At 40.5% G+C, this 17,464-nt stretch overlaps 1 protein-coding gene across 1 annotated transcript; it reads right to left on the bottom strand.

Annotated features, from left to right (window-relative positions):
* Positions 1-12,229, bottom strand: LOC140522589 (prorelaxin-like). Its single transcript, XM_072637969.1, has 2 exons — positions 11,744-12,229; positions 1-576 (listed from the first exon to the last, which is right to left on the bottom strand). Exons 1-2 carry the CDS (start codon positions 12,207-12,209, stop codon positions 248-250), a joined length of 795 nt encoding a protein of 264 aa, XP_072494070.1. The 5' UTR covers positions 12,210-12,229; the 3' UTR covers positions 1-247.
* Positions 12,230-17,464: the final 5,235 nt, after the last annotated feature.

Raw genomic sequence — 17,464 nt, 5'->3', positions numbered from 1 at the left:
TTGAAGTCAAAAATTTACTTTATTTACTATAAGAGAGAGGATAGTTTATCTCAAGAAATGAACATTTAGCAATTTTTTAAAAAACCTCTGCGAAACAAGCTACCATATTCCTGCAGAACACAGGGGAAAAAAGGAAAAGTAATTAAAGTGGTTTTTCATGTTAATCCAACATGTTGTACCTGACTGGAGCATCAGTGAACTTGACACTGAGAACACATTTAAAGTAGAGATAGTCAGTTTCTTCCTCTCAGCACATTTTGGCAATCATGCTTTTGGTACAAGCCATATGACAACAATATACTGATAGCATCATATCTCTCTTTTTCCAGAGACGTTTCCCCAAGATGGAGTCATATTGTCGCAATGGCTTAGCAGCTTTGATTTCCTTTTTGTTTTTCTCAACAGATTTCTTGGATTCATCAGAAGTTAGCATGAACTCTTCCATTGTGGGGGTGAAGTCTTCAGTGTGACCATGTAGATTAAGCATATTCTTTCCCAAATGCCTGTTCAACAGAGGAATCTGCCCCTCCTTCCAACCAGCAATGACCTCTGGATCTAACGTTCTACCTTCCACACCTGTGTGAATAAAGAATGAGAAAGATTCTGTTAGGTTAGAGGGGAAAAAGTCATGGATTGAGAAACATTTTTACACCAACCTCAATCAGTCAAGGGGCAGCTACATGGTGCAGAGGATAACACAGTGGGCTTGGAACCACAGACTCATCTTTCTGAGTTCAAATCTGGCCTCAGACACTTCCTAGCTGTGTGACCTTGGGCAAGTCACTTAAGCCTGTCTTGTCTGCCTCAGTTTCTCATCTGTAGAATAAGCGAGAGAAAGAAAGGGCAGCCTACTCTAGTATCTCTGCCAGTTGACAGAGTCAGACACAAGGGAAAACCAACAGCAAATCAGTCAAAGTTTTAAAAACCTATGTGGATGGAGTGGGGGAAGATGTAAAGAAGCATTTTTGCTAGCCAGAATAATGAAACAGTAAAACAAGGTGAGCAACATCTTATCTCATTTTAAGTTAGGCACCTTAAGGAAATGGAAATAAGAATACCCCTGGTACAATTCATCTCCGTTTTCATCTCCTCTTCAACCCTCCAAGTTCCCTCAAGCAAACATATTTCTTTTAGCCTTGTAAATGAGTGCTTCTTAAAAGTCAGGAACAGCCTGTACAGAATTTGTCTTTTTTAGGAGAAATAATAACACAAAGTGAAGCCTACGAATTTGTAGATAATTCCATTATCCATGTTGATGGGAGGTATTGATTGTAAAGACAATGTGGGATATTAGTACCCAAATCCTTTATATTTTTGTAATGTGTTATAAATTGTGATATTTATTCAATTCAATCATTTGGCAAATGTTTGTTGGGCATCCAATATAGTCTAGACCAAAGGATCCTACACTTTCTCTGTTCAAGCTGCACTTAGAGTCTAAGACATTTTTCATGACCCCTTTAGGCCAAAAGAAATACCTAAGAGTCTGCTTATTAAGTAGTTGTATTGAGAATTTTGAATATCCAACTGTGCCCCTGTGAGACACCATGGATCACAGTTTGGCAATTGCTGGTGCAGGCATTATATTAGGTTCTGTGGAAGACACAGAAATCTCCAAGTAGTCTCTATCCTCAAAGGCCTCACATTGTGTTCCAGTGCCACCTTCATGAGCTGTACTCTACTCTGGGTTTGTTTGTTTATTTTTTCTAAGTGTGTTCGCATTTGGTGATCACAGAGTGTCTACAGAGCAAGAGAAGGTGCCAAATTTTCTTGGCAGTCAGAGAGAAACTTCTAAGAGAGAAAAAGTGATAGGGATGACAGTTGATCCACATGTTGAATAATGCCCCCCAGTAGGTAACTGAATTAGCTGCTCTGAGTTTTCCTTCTAAAACACAATTTGGATTCTGAATCCTATTTTAGGTTACTATGATCTGATTTTAGAAGTTCATTTAGACAGGGTACAGTCCTATTTTCCTGTTTCTCTTAACTCTCATCTCAGTTAATTGCTACTACTGTATAGTCACTTCAACTTTATGTATACCATATGTAGATAGACAAATAGATATAGATACATATATATGTATGTATCTATCTATCTCTCATCAATCTATCTATTGAGAGGCAGAGAGAGAGAGGAAAAAAAACACAGTTGTTGGCATGTTGCCTCTGCCATTTAACTCTAAAATCCCTCAGGGTAGAGATTGGTTTTGTCTTTCTCTGTATCCGCATTGGTTGGAGAGTAGCAAATGCTTGCCCAACACTTGTGGACTTGACTTGAGCCTAGAAGGCTGTCTGCTATACAGAGGGGAGACTGAAGCACCCCATGAAGATATCATGGTGGCTTGTCTGATTTCCAAGGAGTGTTATGGCTGGATGCCTGGTCTGTCCTCCATGACTACCTTCTTTTTCAACTAAAATCCAAAATGGCTGACAGAAGGCATAGAAGGATGGGGTTTTTAGAGCTGAGAGAGAAATGCCTTAGTTTGCTGCCTTAGACGCCAGATCTCAAGCCACCCCTGACAGAGGCAAATCTATCCTGGTTTTTATTAGCCTTCTAAAGAAAGATTCCCCAGTTTTTCTTCTCAGAGCCCCATTCTAATGTTCAACCTTCATGGCCATAAAATTCTTCTTTAAATCCAACCTAAATCGGTCATGCTGTAGCATTAGCTCGTTACCTCTGGTTCCCACCTAACAAAGATAAAACATAACCATCTTCCACCCTTCCTAATGTACCTAAAACCAATTGGACAAGCTCCCATGCAACTTTCCTCCAAGTCCGATGATTTCAATTTCTGAAGCTTTTACTTGTAGACTTTCTTTTCCCACTCTTTCAACATATCCATTGTTTTCTTCTGAGCCCACTCCAAGAGCATTCCCACAGAAATTCTGGTTTCTACACAAGAACAAAATATTCCAGTGGGGTCCTATCTAGTCATGAATTCAAAGGATCATCTCATAAAAGTTTTTTAAAATGTTTTTTTTACCATAATAAGACCTTATTACTTTGAGGTCTACTAATTTGGAATGTGCAAGACTCAGTAATTAGGCTAAAGTTTGTACTGCTTTGATCAGTCATGTCCAACTCTTCATCACCCCATTTGGTGTTTTCTTGACAAAGTTGCTGGGATGGTTTTCCATTTCATTCTCCAGCTCATTTTTACAGATGATGAAACTGAGGCAAACAGGGTTAAGTGACTTGTCCAAAGTCACACAGCCAGTAAGTGTCTGAGGCTAGACTTGAGCTTAGGAAGACTAGTCTTCGTGACTCCAGACCAAGCACTCCATTGTGCCACCTAGCTGCTAATCTGCACCTCAACTTTCTATTTTAAAAAGTTCCCCAGCAAATTAATACTGTAAATACATATAAACTACCTAAGAAAAGCTGTTGTAAGCACTTTAAAAGTTGGGCTAATTAGAAACATTTTTATCTAATCATTAAAGTTAGTCCTTTAAGGGACTTTTCTAGGCAACGTTTTATTAGATGAATTTATCTCTCCTTTAACTTATTGAAACTATTTTCTTTGCAATGCTTCATAATTCAGATATTTTGCTAATTCTGACTTAGTTTTTCTCCCTGATTAGTTTGAATCAGAGACACTTTACTGTAACCAACTCCTCATGCTTTGAGTTTAAAATACTGCTGTAAAACCTAATTAAGGTAGCCCTTTACCTTCCCTTTCATTTTTAATTGAACAGCAAAGAGACATAAGGGCAGAGGTACCATGGTAGTGTAAAGAATACTGACTCAGGAGTCCAAAGGTCTGGATTCAAATTCTAGTTCTGGCCCTTATGACCTATGTGACCCAGCCCTCAGTTTCCTTCTCTGTAAAATGACAGACTTGAACTAGATAGTTTCTGAGGGTCCTTCTATCTTTTGTGGCTTTCCAACTATAAATTGGCAAGAAGATTAGAATCCCAATGAGACAGAATCTGAGAATTCATCAAAGAAATTATAGATTACAGCCTGGATTGTATTCATACTTTGGACTTCAGGTTTTGCTGGAATTACGTCCAGCTCATGCCCATGCAGAAGCTCAAACTCCGAGTGCCATCTTGTGGCTTTGGTAGAGATTGCATCTTCAGTAGCTTGTCTAACCTTGCCTCTCCCTCTTAAGAGGAGCCAGTGCAGAGTTCACACACCTCCCCTGCACCCTGCCCCCATCCAGTGTATACTTATACCATATATTTATGCAATCATATTCAATACACTTATTTCTCCCTTCCATATACAATCACACTGTCCTAAAGTCACTAGTCCCTCTAATTAGAGTATATGCTTCTTGACCATAGGGAACACAATTCTCTGTATCTCCAGTCCTTAGCATAGTGTCTAGACCAGGGATGGGCAACCGGGGGCTTCAAGGAACACTGAGTAGCTAAAGATTCCAGCTTTCCTTTTTGACTTATCGACATAAGCCTCGCTTGCAAGCACTCTGGGTCTGAATAGCTTTGTGTAGTTACCTGAGTACCGCCTCAATCGTATGGATCCCATCCTCCTTACACCTCCAGGAAATCTGTATTTGCCTTAACTTTCTAATCTGCATCTCCCAGACTAGTGGCTAGCCCTCACTCACACTTGGGTATACTTTCTCCTTCTAATTTTTATTAAAACTCAATAACCGTTTTATCCCAGAAGATGCTGGCAGCTCTGCCCTGCCCCTCGGCCTCCTGCCTTAGCCCTGGAGGGTGTAGCCCGGGTCCGCCTTAGCATCCCCCGCTCCCCTTGCTCCCTCTGTCCTCCTCCTCCAGCACCCATTCCTTCCTCTCCCTCCCCAGCCTAGCTTTCGCCACCCCTGTCCTCATCATCCTCTCCGAAATTGGTGATGGCAGCTGCCAACTTGGGCAAGATTGAGGTCCAGATTTAGGTGGAGATCAAGTGCAGTGATGCAAAAAAAGCGGGAGTGGGTCAAGGGTGAGTCACAAAGAGACACAGAGACAGAAACACAGAGACAGAGACAGAAATGGAGACAGGGGAGACAAAGAGATACAGCACCTGGCAGAGAGAAGGAGAGGAGGAGGGAAGAGAGAGAGAGACAGACAGACAGACAGACAGAGAGACAGAGAGAGAAAGAGACAGAAACAGAGACAGAGAGAGAGGAGGAGGAGGAGGAGGAGGGTGAGGAGGAGGAGGAGGAGGACGAGGACGAGGACGAGGAGGACGAGGAGGACGAGGAGGAGGAGAAGGAGAAGAAGAAGAAGAAGAAGAAGAAGAAGAAGAAGAAGAAGAAGAAGAAGAAGAAGAAGAAGAAGAAGAAGAAGAAGAAACCAGCATCCACATCAATCCAAAGAGACCCTGAGTCCTTTGAAATGGGAACTTGCTGCTAAAGGATCCCTGGAACTCTATGGATTCTAGCATACGTTGCTTCAGCTACAAGGGCCATTTGAACATTAGAAAACTTTTAAAATGTCTGTGGAAGTGTCCTGTTCTTCATCTGAATTACCTTTCAATTTCTGTGAAGCACTCCTTTGTCTACAAAATGCTTTCTAGTCCTAGAAGCACAACCAAACAAGATAGGTATTTCTGAAGTATTGCTGTTTCATGTTTCATTTACTCAGATTGTTTTTTTTTATAGTGAAGTAAGACTGAACTTTTCTTTAAAGAAAAAAACCACACCATTTCATTTTAACTGTTCAATTTTTCTACAAAGACCAACTGAGCAGTTTTAAATTGTGTTTGCATGCATGCATACCTCAACAGTAATTGTACATTCCTTGTCCTAAAGACAGCTGTGCCCACTTCTTGCAGCTTTGTGCCTTAGGACTACCAACGCTAAATTTCCTCTTTATGATGCACAGTCTTAATACATAACATTCATTATTTGTCAGTGTAAATTATCTTTATGGTGTATATATTTTCAATGTGTTTGTGAATAGTTCACATTGGAGGATGTGCCATATCACTGAATGGAATTAAAATCTGTGGCAGTGGACAAAGTCACTGGACCAGTCCATCCTAAATGTGTAAAAAGAAAATAATCTGAAATTATGAATTTAAATAATGTATAGTGTGGTTTGAATTTTCTTAGCATTTTATTTGTAAATGGCAAATATATACGTGTGTGTATATATATATATATTAGCTGATGTAAAATAAGAGACAATGAAATACTGAAGAAAAAATAAATAACTACGTTAGCAAATAAAAGACAAGGGATAAAATCCTAACTAAAACCTTAAAATTCAAATTAGATCTTCTTCAGTTGAAAAAAATAAACTTCAATGAAATACCTTTTCTTTACCTCTCACTTTTCTTTCTGTGTACTTAGAAGCTTTTATAATCTCTTTTTTGGGGGGGGGGGAATTGTTTTTAAAATGATGACATGCTATAGGTCGCATCAAGCCTCAGAATGCTGCAAAGCCTTCTGGAAGAGATCCATAATCACTCAAAAGAATTTGACCTAACCATCCAAAGAAGGGAAAACAAATGGATAATGATCAAAGAATCTCTAAAATCTGAATCAGGACATGCAGTTACATGTGACTCACCTGTCAAGACGTATGCATTGGTGAGATGCTAAAAACAGACAAATTGGGCACAGAATTAAAGAAGTGGAAAGACAGCAGGTTGGATTGCCTTTGGAAGAAATTTAAAAATTCCTTCAATGGCCCCCAAATTAAGGCCCATCAGTTAACCAAACCTACTGATTCAATTTCTACAATACTTCTTGTGTCTTTCCCACTTCTCTTTTCAAAGTGCCCATCTTAATACAGGCTTCCATTACAATTTGCCTGAATATTTCAAAAGGTGCATAAAATATCTTCCTGTCGCCATTCTGTCTCATTTTCAAGCCATCTTTCATAAAACTACATGCCAAATATTATTTATACAAAAATCTACACGTGACACCTCTAGTAAAAAATTCTTGGGTTCCCTACTTGATCACGTTTAAACATCTGAGACCCTGAAGGAGAGGGCAATGCCTTACACCACTGATTTCTGTGCTGTTTACTTCTATGAGCTTTGGACTGGTGATGCCACTGCTTAGACTGCCCCCAGTGGCTTAATAGCTTGTATCTTTACCTGTAATGTATTCCCTATTCATCTAGCTTACACAGTTTCTACAATAATCTTTCTCCTACTCCATTTTCATCATGACATTCTGCTTCTTCAGAATTTACCACTTATAACTTATCAGTTCAAACCCTAACTCTGCAGTCCAGTGTTTAAGGGTTTTTAATAACGTTATCTACCTATTTCACACTCCTGCTAAGCAAATCTTTTTTTCTTTGCTTTTTTAAAATTTGTTTTCTGTGTTTTACAATCACTTCCATATGTCTTAGATTTTTCCCCTCCCCCCCTTCCCCATACATCCCCAAACCCTCCCTGAGATGGCATATAGTTTTATATAGATTCTACACATGCATTTCTATTAAATACATTTTCACTTTAGTCATGTTGCATAGAAGAATTAAAAGGAATAGGAGAAATCATAAAACAAATCAAAACATAACACAAAAGAAAATGATCTGCTTCACTCTATGGTCCAGTTCCATAGTTCTTTCCCTGGATGTGGAAGGCATTTTGCCTTAAGAGACCATTGGGAATTATTTAAGTCCTTGCATTGCAATGAAGTACTAAGTCTACCAGAAAAATTCTTCACACACTGTGGTTGTTGCTCTAAACAAAGTTCTCCTGATTCTACTCCTTTCACTCAGCATCAGTTCATATAAGTGTTTCCAGGCCTCTCTGAAGTCTTCCTGTTCATTTCTTATAGCACAACAGTATTCCATTACATTCATATACAACAATTTATTCAGTCATTGTCCAAATGATGGGCATCCCCTTAATTTCCAGTTTTTGGCCATCACAAAGAGAACTGCTATAAATATTTTTGTACATATGGGACCCTTTCCCATTTTTATGATCTCTTGGGTATACAGTTCTAGAAGCAGTATTGCTAGGTCAAAGGGTAAGCATATCTTTTTGCAAATTTGCTCACTTCAACCTCAATGCTTTTACTCATACCATCCCCATCTGCTTGAAAAGCTCTCTCCCACCCTTTCAGTTAATTCATGCATCTCACCCCCTTTCAAACTGGCAGATATCTCCAATTCCTTCCCCTTAGCCACCCAACATTTCTCATCAGTTGCCAAATCTTGTCAATTCTCCTTCCATCTTCATCTCACATACCTTCCCTCCTCACCATCCACACTGTCACCACTTTAGTTTAGGTGTTCATTCTTTCTCACCTAGACTAGAGCCATAGCCTCCTATTGGATCTTCCTAACCTCAGACCTCTCCTCAATCCAATATATCTTCCACAAAGCCACCAAAATGAATTTCTGACAGTACAGGTCTGACTTTATCACCACCCCTTCACTCAACAAACTTCACTGACTCCCTACGTACTTATAGAATCAAACAGAAACTCCTCTATTTAGTATTTAAATCTCTTCACACCCTGACCTTTTCCTACAGTTACAATCTTCTTAAAATATTACTTCCCTCTATACACTCTGTGACTCAGCCCTACTGGCTTACTTGCTTTTCTTTGTATATGATCTTCCATCTCCAATCTCCATGCCTTTGCATGGGCTATCCCTCTTTCCTGGAATCCATTTCTATTCCAGTTTGGCTTCTTGGCATCCCTGTTTTCCTTCAAAACTTAGCTTGAGCTTACTGTATACATATGTATACATGAAGACTTCCCTGGCTTTATCTATTTGGCTTTTTTTCACCTGCTTCTTCCCCCAGCTGTTAGTGCATGCACTTCCAAAATTACCTTAGATTATTTTCAGTATATATTTAATATAAGTGCATATGCAAGGACTGCTTCACTTTCACTTTTTTTTTTTTACTGCCCAGGGCTTAACATAGTGTACATAGCACATAGTAGGTATTTAAATGCTTGTTCCTCTCCCCTTGTTCCTTTGATGATTCATTAATTCAAAATCTCATTGTTTCAAAACCTGGCTCAAAATTCATCTTCTTAGGTAAATCTTCTAAAAATAAATTCTGTTTATCTACTCAGTACTTACATATTCAGTTCATACTATGTTAATTTGTATATATTAATATTAATCTGTAAAGATGTTTTTCCAAAGTTTTCTGCTGTGTGTAATGCTTCCTTCCAACTACAGTGTCTTCTAAGCATTAGAAAATTTATTTTTATGATTAATATCAATTGCATATGGAAATAAAGCTAAAAGGAGTTTCTTTCCAGGTTCCCTCTTTTCCCTGTTTTTTTATAACTACACAGACTTCTTCAAAATTTCAGGAATGATGACTATCTTTAAAAGCTGTTGGATTCTTTAAGTGTCTTAGAATAGGAATCACAAGAGAAACTAGGTGGTTCAATGCATGGAGTTCTGGACCTGTAGTCAGGAGGACCTGAGTTTCAATCTTGGTTCAATCACTGACTGTGGAAAGTCCTCCTCAGTTTTCTCATCTGCAAAATGTGGACTACTACTTATGTCACATTATTGTGAGGACCAAGGGAGATAATTTCAAAATGATGAAAGTGAGAGAACTTGTTGTTCCCTGTTTTAGTAATAACCAATGATTAAATTAGGATGAAGGCTTTTTCTATTTCCTCACTTATGAGACAGGCCCTGCAAGCCCATCAGCCTCTGAAGGACATTGTTGGTAGATGAGATTACCCAAATCCTATGGGAAGACTTTAGAGAGTAAATGATCTAACCTAGATACATTTCTGCCCAAAAGCAGTAAATCCATGCTCTTGTACAGCCCCCTCCAAGTTGGAGTTTAGGGTGACCCAACGCATGAAAGAGAAAACCAAACAGAGTGGTCTGGGTAGAGATAGATTCCTTTACCCAGATTGTGGAGGTGACTGAGCTTCACGATCTAGTCATATTCTCAGCAGGAGTTCTCTAAAAGCTGAGAACTTTTAGCCCACCTCCTCATTTGAAAGTCTACCCCCTCATTAATTGTTCCAATCAGAATTGATTTTTTTTACCTGTCTAGGCATCTCCTTTTCCAAAAGTATACTAAGGCATGCAGTATCTCCACTGGATGTCTTTGACTACTGAGAGAAACCACTGATCATTAATTTATTGATTATCAGCTAGCCTAATTAATGAACTGATTATTAATTACCCAGAAATTCAGTTTCTCAGACTTTTCATTCATCTCAAAATTTAAGCTTTAAGCTTTTTTGAGTTGCCTCCTCTCTCCTACACTGTGGACAGGGGGCTATAGTAATACTGGCAAATGGAGGCAGAAAAACTTTTTACCAGTTTATCTGATTTAGAAAGTCTCATCCCCTCCTCACAAGGCTCTCCCCACACAAAGACCTAGCCATTCCTCAAACTCCTGCCCTTATTGAGGGGCTTTTCCTGAGGTTAGAAAGGGCTAAGCACAGCTTTAAGGATCCCACTGTAGTGCATCTTGTCAGGTCTCTCCCTCCAGTTTCCAGACTGCTGACACACTGGGAGTGGGGGTGGGGAGAGAGACAGAGAAAGAGGCAAAGGGTAAGTGACAGAGACAGAAATGGCGACAGAGGGAGACAGAGAGACAAAGAGACAGAGCACAAGAGAGAGCAAGACAGAGAGACAGAATGTACAGCTATCCCTCCACACCAGTGACATCACAAGTCCAGTCCTGTCCCTATCCCTGTCTCTTGATAGTCAGAAAGGATGACTTCCCACCAAATTAGTTGCAAATGGAAAGTATCATTTCCCCAGTGATGCCCAGTTTTAAGTGAAACACATTGTAGACAAACCAAAATACACTTTCCCAGGCCTTCTAATGGATATGGAATCTTCTCGCCCCAAAGTTTTTTTGTTTTGCATCTTTCTGGTGCAGTTGTAATGTATTATTTTACATGAGTGTGCATATATATTCATATAATTATGTATGTATATAAATGTGTATTTATATAAATATAATGATTTCCTTTCCAATCCAGTGCATTAATAGTTAACAACATTAGTCTCAGAGGGGACCCATTAGTTTCCCCAGACAGACAAAGGTGCCCAAGACTCAAAAAAAGTTTAAGAATCAGAGTCCAGACTCATAGTTTAAGAAGTGCTGATAGAGGTCCCCAGTGGAAAAAATTTAGGAAGTCCTAGACTAGATGACCTTTACAATTGTTTTCAGCTCTAGGCTATGACTCCAGTTTGAGTCTAAAGTCCAACACAGGTGTCAATCAGACAGCTCTGAAGGAGCTGAGAAATTGAGAGAAGGAGAAGAGCCTCCATGGTGTGTCATCCTCCTGTGGGAGCTCTGCCGAATATCTGTGCATGGTCACATAAGCAGTTTGAGAACAATGAAATTAGGGAAGGTGGTTCCTTCCCACTCTGTGAATTAAAGAAAGGATTTAGCTGGAGGTCAGGTATCAATGATAACCATAGCCCTGCTAACACAGTATTTCTGAAGGGAAAGTAACGGGGCAGGCTGAAGGAGAAGTTATTTCAGCTTTCCCTTAAGAGCCCCTCAAGTCAAAAGACAGTGGTTGGAATCCCAGCTCTGCTGCATACCTTGTGAACTTGGATGATTCTCTTCCCAATATGGTACAGGGGATGAAGCACCGAATTTGAACTCAGAGGACCTGCCTTCAATTCCCACCTCTGAACACTTTCTACCTGTCACTTAAATCTTCTAGGTCTTAGTTTCCTCATCTGTAAAATGAGGGAGCTGGACTAAATGACCCCTGAAGTCAATTACAACTCTAGATCCAGGATCTCCCTAAAAGAGAGCGCGGTCGAGGGGCCAGTCTAGGAATCACTGTTCCTAAGATCCCTTCCTGCTCTAAGTTCCCAGAACCCAGGCCTGGGCACTCACCATTGACACGGGAGACAAGCATCTGCTCCGGCTCCTGCTCTGGCTGTAGGGATCTCTGTATCATGAAAACCCTCTTCCAGCGGGACCTTCCGCAGACGGAGATCACCGCCCTGACGAACTCGCGGCCGCACAGCTTCATCGGTTTGTCGTCGATACTCTGGGCTCCGAGCTCTCCCGGGAAGAAACTCAGCAGCAGCCAGGCCCCCAACAGGTGGACAAACATCAGACGCGCTAGCATCCTCGCTCCGGCCACTGGCACGCTCCCAGCTCTGTCCTGCCTCCTGGTCCGCTTGGCTGGACAGCTCTGCCTGTCAGTCCTCGCTCCTCCACCGGCCCCTGAGCTTCTGGCAGGGCTGCGCTCCGTCCGTTGGTCTGTCAGTCCGCTTTCTGGGGCTGCCTGGTCCTGCCCTCTCTCTGCCCTGGACTCTCTCCTGCCCCTTTTTATAGCCTGCCCGCTCCCACTCATCTCCACAATCCACAGGTCTCTCTCCCCCTCCCCCTTTCCCTTCGTCCTCTCCCCTCCCCTCCCCTCCCTCCTCCCTCAGCCCACACCCCTATTCCCCAGCCCTTCCCCCACCCCACTCCCAGCTCAGACCCATCTAATTTCCCTGTTCTTTACACATCTTTCTCTTGCTGGACCCTCGTGTCACAAAAGGATGGACACACACACACACACACACACACACACACACACACGCATACAAGATTATCCTATTTCCCCTCAATTTTACAGAGGAGGAAAATGAGGCCCCCAGAGGCATCCATTGAACCCAATTCTTGGACTCTAGAACCAGCGTTCTTGCGCTGTACGGAGATAACTTCAGTCCCCCTTGCAGTCCTCCCGCTGAGCGGCTTGGTTTGGGAGGCTCGGTGATTTTTCTTTGGAACAAAGGGAAGGCAAAGTGACTTTGGTGGAGTCCGGTGAGGAATGCCGGAAAATGATTGCTTCTTACTTCTTATTTTCCTTCCACTCTTCATCTTTTAATTCTTTTTTTTGGGGGGGGGGGGTGGAGGTGGAATGTTTAGCGTAGGAAACTTCTGTTGTCGATACTCCCTCATTACTTTCTCAGAAAAGCTACCTTGGGGCTCCTCTTGTCAACTGATTATTGTGGACACTTTTCAGGGGCGTACTAAGGGGGTTGTGTATTTGTGCAGCATTGCGGTTTCTATGCCTAACATTTTTTTACTTGCTGGAGACAGGTAGGGAGCCCTGAGAAGTGAGTGGGATCCTAGAATCCTGGGCAGAAGAGGATGTGAGGAGTTTTCTGTATTGAGTATCGTTCTTTCTTAATGTCTTCCAGACAAGATTTATTTGTCCGACATACTAAGTCCGGCTTGGCCTTTCTGCTTCTCTCTCTCTCTCTCTCCTAACCCTAACCTGTCTCCTCTGTGTCTCTTTCTCTCTCTCTCTGTCTTTGTCTCACACACGATGTTCCCAAAATCTTCGTGCACACACGTATGTACATGTATGTAAGTGTATATAGTAATACTATGTATATAATATGTACTGTCATAAATATAGTGTGCATGGGTCTACATATAGGGTGTCTACAGAGCATGTACTAATAGTATATGTGTACGTATGTAGATATGTAATATATAATGTATTTGTTTGTATGAGGGTTAGCTTGGTGTAGTGAGTACAGAACTGGAATTCCCTATACTAATGAAATCACAGGTGAAGTACCTGTCTCTATGTATTGAATGTCTAGGTGACTGCTAATTTTTAAAAGTGTCCATTACTCTTAAATGTGGAATATATTAATTTTTATCTAAATGTATACATAAGTTTCCAGAGGGTGAGATGAAGTATTTTTATAAAATAAACTTCACCTGTGAAATGGAATTCTCTTCAAGCTTAATTAGGATCTGCCCCACCACAACCTCCCAGGTAGCTAAACCATGTATATATATATATTACTGTTAGAACTCTTACTCAAGCATTTTCTCAGATTGATGAAGTGGAAAATCTCCAGAATTTGTAGTCTGAGGATGGGGGTTTTAAGTCCAGCACTAATTTTTCTTTAACTTTTCTGTGTGTAATCTTGGGAAAGTCATTTCTCCTCTATAATCCATAGATGAGGACATCTCTAAAGCAAGGAATCAGACAAGATGATCTAAGGTTCCTTTCAGCTATAAACTTTTAGCATCTCTGTGTGTGTGTGTGTGTGTGTGTGTGTGTGTGTGTGTGTGTGTGTGTGTGTGTGTGTGTGTGTGTGTAAGACACCCTGAGAAAATTAGGGTAGATCTAAAAGGATGGGCAAGTAAACCTGTGTGTGACTCAAAGTACTAATACTCTTCCGTTCCCTTATTCAGAACCTACCATGCTGGACATATGAGTGACCTCAGTCACTGCTCGCTAACTGCTGCTGGGCATTCAGTTTTCATTGCTTTCCTGTGCATTCTCCTTTTGACATCAGGGAGTACTGTGGGAAGCTTTTGAAAAATCTGAAATATGGAGAAAAAGAAATTGATTTTCCAAACCTTTTTTAAGGGTATACTCTGCTGTAAATATCGTGTAATGGCCTCTTGTTAATAAAAGACACAAATATACTAACGTCTTTTTGTCGTGTAGCTAAAGAAATCAATATTCCTTCTCCCATTTGAAGAAAATAACTGAGAGAATGAGTAAATCTGAATGGAGAAGATATAGTATTTATACATGAGAAAGGGTACTAAAGTGAATTAAATCATTATTGTAAAGAAAAAAACACATGGTTCCAAACATCCTGGGACCACTATGTGTTGCCCAAATATCACCTAAAACTGGTTTAGTGGCAACAGTCCCAAACAGCCTGTTGCCTTCGTTAATTGTCCAGTCAGGCAGGATAATATCTGAATTGTCCACTAGGAGTTGTTGTTGTGTTTGTCCTTGGTTTTGGAAGAGGAACAAGATGTCAGGGAAATGATGACATGGCTTGGTCTTTGATTTGAGTGAGGGAGGGATGTGCAAGGTCACTAGCCTCACTTTCTCCTCCTCAGCCATCTGGATCCAGTGATGACTGGAGATGGCCCAGGATGCAATGGGAGACCCAGGCCCTTTTAGGCCAAGGCCTTTCCAGGTACTCAGAGTGAGACAATGCCCATTCAGGGAATAGGCCTTGCCTCTTTAAGAGGTGAGCTAAGGGTTGACCCCTTTAATTAAGAAGAAAACAAAACAAAAAAAACAAGCTGGCAGGTGAAGACCCTCAGGGTTGCTGTTCCAAAGACAAACTAGGAGCTGTACTCTTTGAGAGACACATTATTCAGTCTGTCCAACTCTTCATGAACGCATGTATCATAGCAAGCCAGACCCTTCTATTCTCCATTATCTCTCAAAGTCTGTCCAAGCTCATGTACCTCGCTTCCACGATTCTATCTATTCATCTCACCCTCTGCTGTACGCTTTTAATTTTACCTTCAATCTTTCCCAGAGTCCAATGAGTCCTGCCTTCTCCTTATGTGGCCAATATACTTAAGCTTCAGTATCTGTCCTCCCAATGGATAGTAGAAATTAACTTCTTTAAGTATTCACTGATTTGACCTCCTTGCTGTCCAAAGGATTTTCAAAAGTCCCCTCCAGCACCACAATTTGAAAGCATTCATTCTGGGGTTAGTCCTCTCTAAGGAGATGACTTAAGTAGTGACTGCCTCCACCAAAGTCTTCATTGTCCTCTTTAGTCACAAGAGGGTGCTCAGTCTACAACCATCTACGCTATTCTCCTGCACTGCCTTGAGGCAGGACTTCAGGAGAGTTTAAGTCCAAACTTACTTCTTGACCCCCGCTCTGGCCCCTTCTTCTGCCCCAGAATCTTAATGCCTGTGCAGGCTGGTCTCCAACAGCTACTGAGTCTCTGGCTCTAACCACCCCACCCCCTCAAGTCCTGCTGCCCTCTTTTAACTCATGGAAGTCCCACACTCAAGCAATCTAACAAATGCAGCAACTGTGTCTTATGAGCAAGACCAGCTCTAATAGAGCCATTGGTTGCTTCAAAAAAGGATCCCAGCTCTGTATTCCAGTGTACAGAGTTCCATCTCAGAGTTTCCTTCCTGGGACCGTCACAGAGAGGGTGTGTCTAAATTCTTTGTTCTGCCTCAAGAACTCTTATCACTTTTGACCTAGAAGCAAATAAAAATTTAAAGATAAGAAGCCATGATCACCTTGACAACAAAGGTCATATAGGCAAAGCTATATTTTTCCAGTAGCAACATATAGCTATGAAAATTGACTATAGGAAAAGCTGAATACCATAGAACTGACACATTCAAACCATGGCACTAGAGAAGACTTTTGAGAGTCTCTTGGACAATAAGGAGATCAAATCTAGTGATACTTAAATTAATTCAGACTTTTTACTGGAAAGTCAAATACTGAAACTAAAACAAATACTTTGGCCACATAATGAGAAGACAGGACTCATTGGAAAAGATCCTGATGTTGGGAAAGATTGAAGGCAAAAGGAAAAGGGGACAGAAGAGAATGGGATGGATAGATAGTGTCATGGAAACAACACATATAAGCTTGGACAAACTTTAAGAGATAGTGGAGCTTGGAAGAGGCTCTAGTGCTATGGTCCATGGGTTTGAATCATTACAAAACAAACAAACAACCCATGAAGAACTAACCTGGAAAACGGATTAAAGGAAGATGATTTTAGAATCACTGGTCTATCTGATGAACCACTCTCTACCATCCCGAAAAGAGCCTGGATAGTTCAAGAAATTATGAGGAAAATTGTCCAGATCTATTAGAATCAGAGGGCAAAGTAAAAGATAAAAAGAATCTCCCGGGGACCTCCTGGAAGAAACCCCAAATACAAACACCCAGGAACTTCCTGACAAAACCCGAAGTTCCCAGCTCAAATGAAAAATATTCCAAGCAACCAGAAAAAAAATCTAAGATGGAACGCCATGGCATAGCCATGGGTTTCAATCTTGAGTGTAAGAAATTCCTTGCTGCATGTTTAACTTTTAATTGAACCATCTTTTCTTGCTTCTCAACTTCACAGAAAAAATGTGCAAGAATTAAATATATCTTATCTTACTTTTAAATGTCAGAATGATATTTAAAAATTCAACTCAAAGATAAAAGGAACCAATAATTTTATATATTGATGTATTTCATTTGTTTGTCCAACAGTTTGTAAATGTCTCCTTTGTGTAAACCATTAGTCTAAATAAGAAATAGCTTCTGGCCCCAGGGAGCTCATAATCTAGAAAAATATACACAGATAACTAAAGTTTAAATCATTACATAACAAGTGCATTAAAAATGCAACACAGTACTAACGGGTAATTAAGACCAACAATTAGGAGCATAAAGAAGTCAGGGAAAGTTCTTTATGCAATAACGCAAACTGCAAAAAAAGCAAAACCAGAGGATTAATCACTCTGACTACAAACAATGAATTAGAAAGGAAAATGAATGGGGAACAATGGATAAATAAGAATCCTGGTGGAGACATGGAGTAGATGGACAGAAGAGTTCTTAGACTATTTCACAATTAATCGATTTAAATATAAATAGCTGCTTAATAAGCTTAATTAATTGTATCATTCAGTATTAACTTTACATAAATGATTTTAAAGCAATTATAAGTATATTAGGGTATCAAGTAAAGTTCTATAAATGACACGAAGGAGAAACTCAAAACTGCTTGGGACAAGAAGGCTGAAGACCAGGGAAGGTTTCATGGAGAAGAAGGAGACAATACTTGAGTTGAGGTTTAAAATAAAGCGAAA

This window comes from Notamacropus eugenii, chromosome 1 (genome assembly GCF_028372415.1).
Source record: "Notamacropus eugenii isolate mMacEug1 chromosome 1, mMacEug1.pri_v2, whole genome shotgun sequence".
Classification (NCBI taxonomy): domain Eukaryota; kingdom Metazoa; phylum Chordata; class Mammalia; order Diprotodontia; family Macropodidae; genus Notamacropus; species Notamacropus eugenii.
The sequence above is the reverse complement of the archived record's forward strand: the minus strand, read 5'-3'. Positions and strand labels throughout refer to the sequence as shown.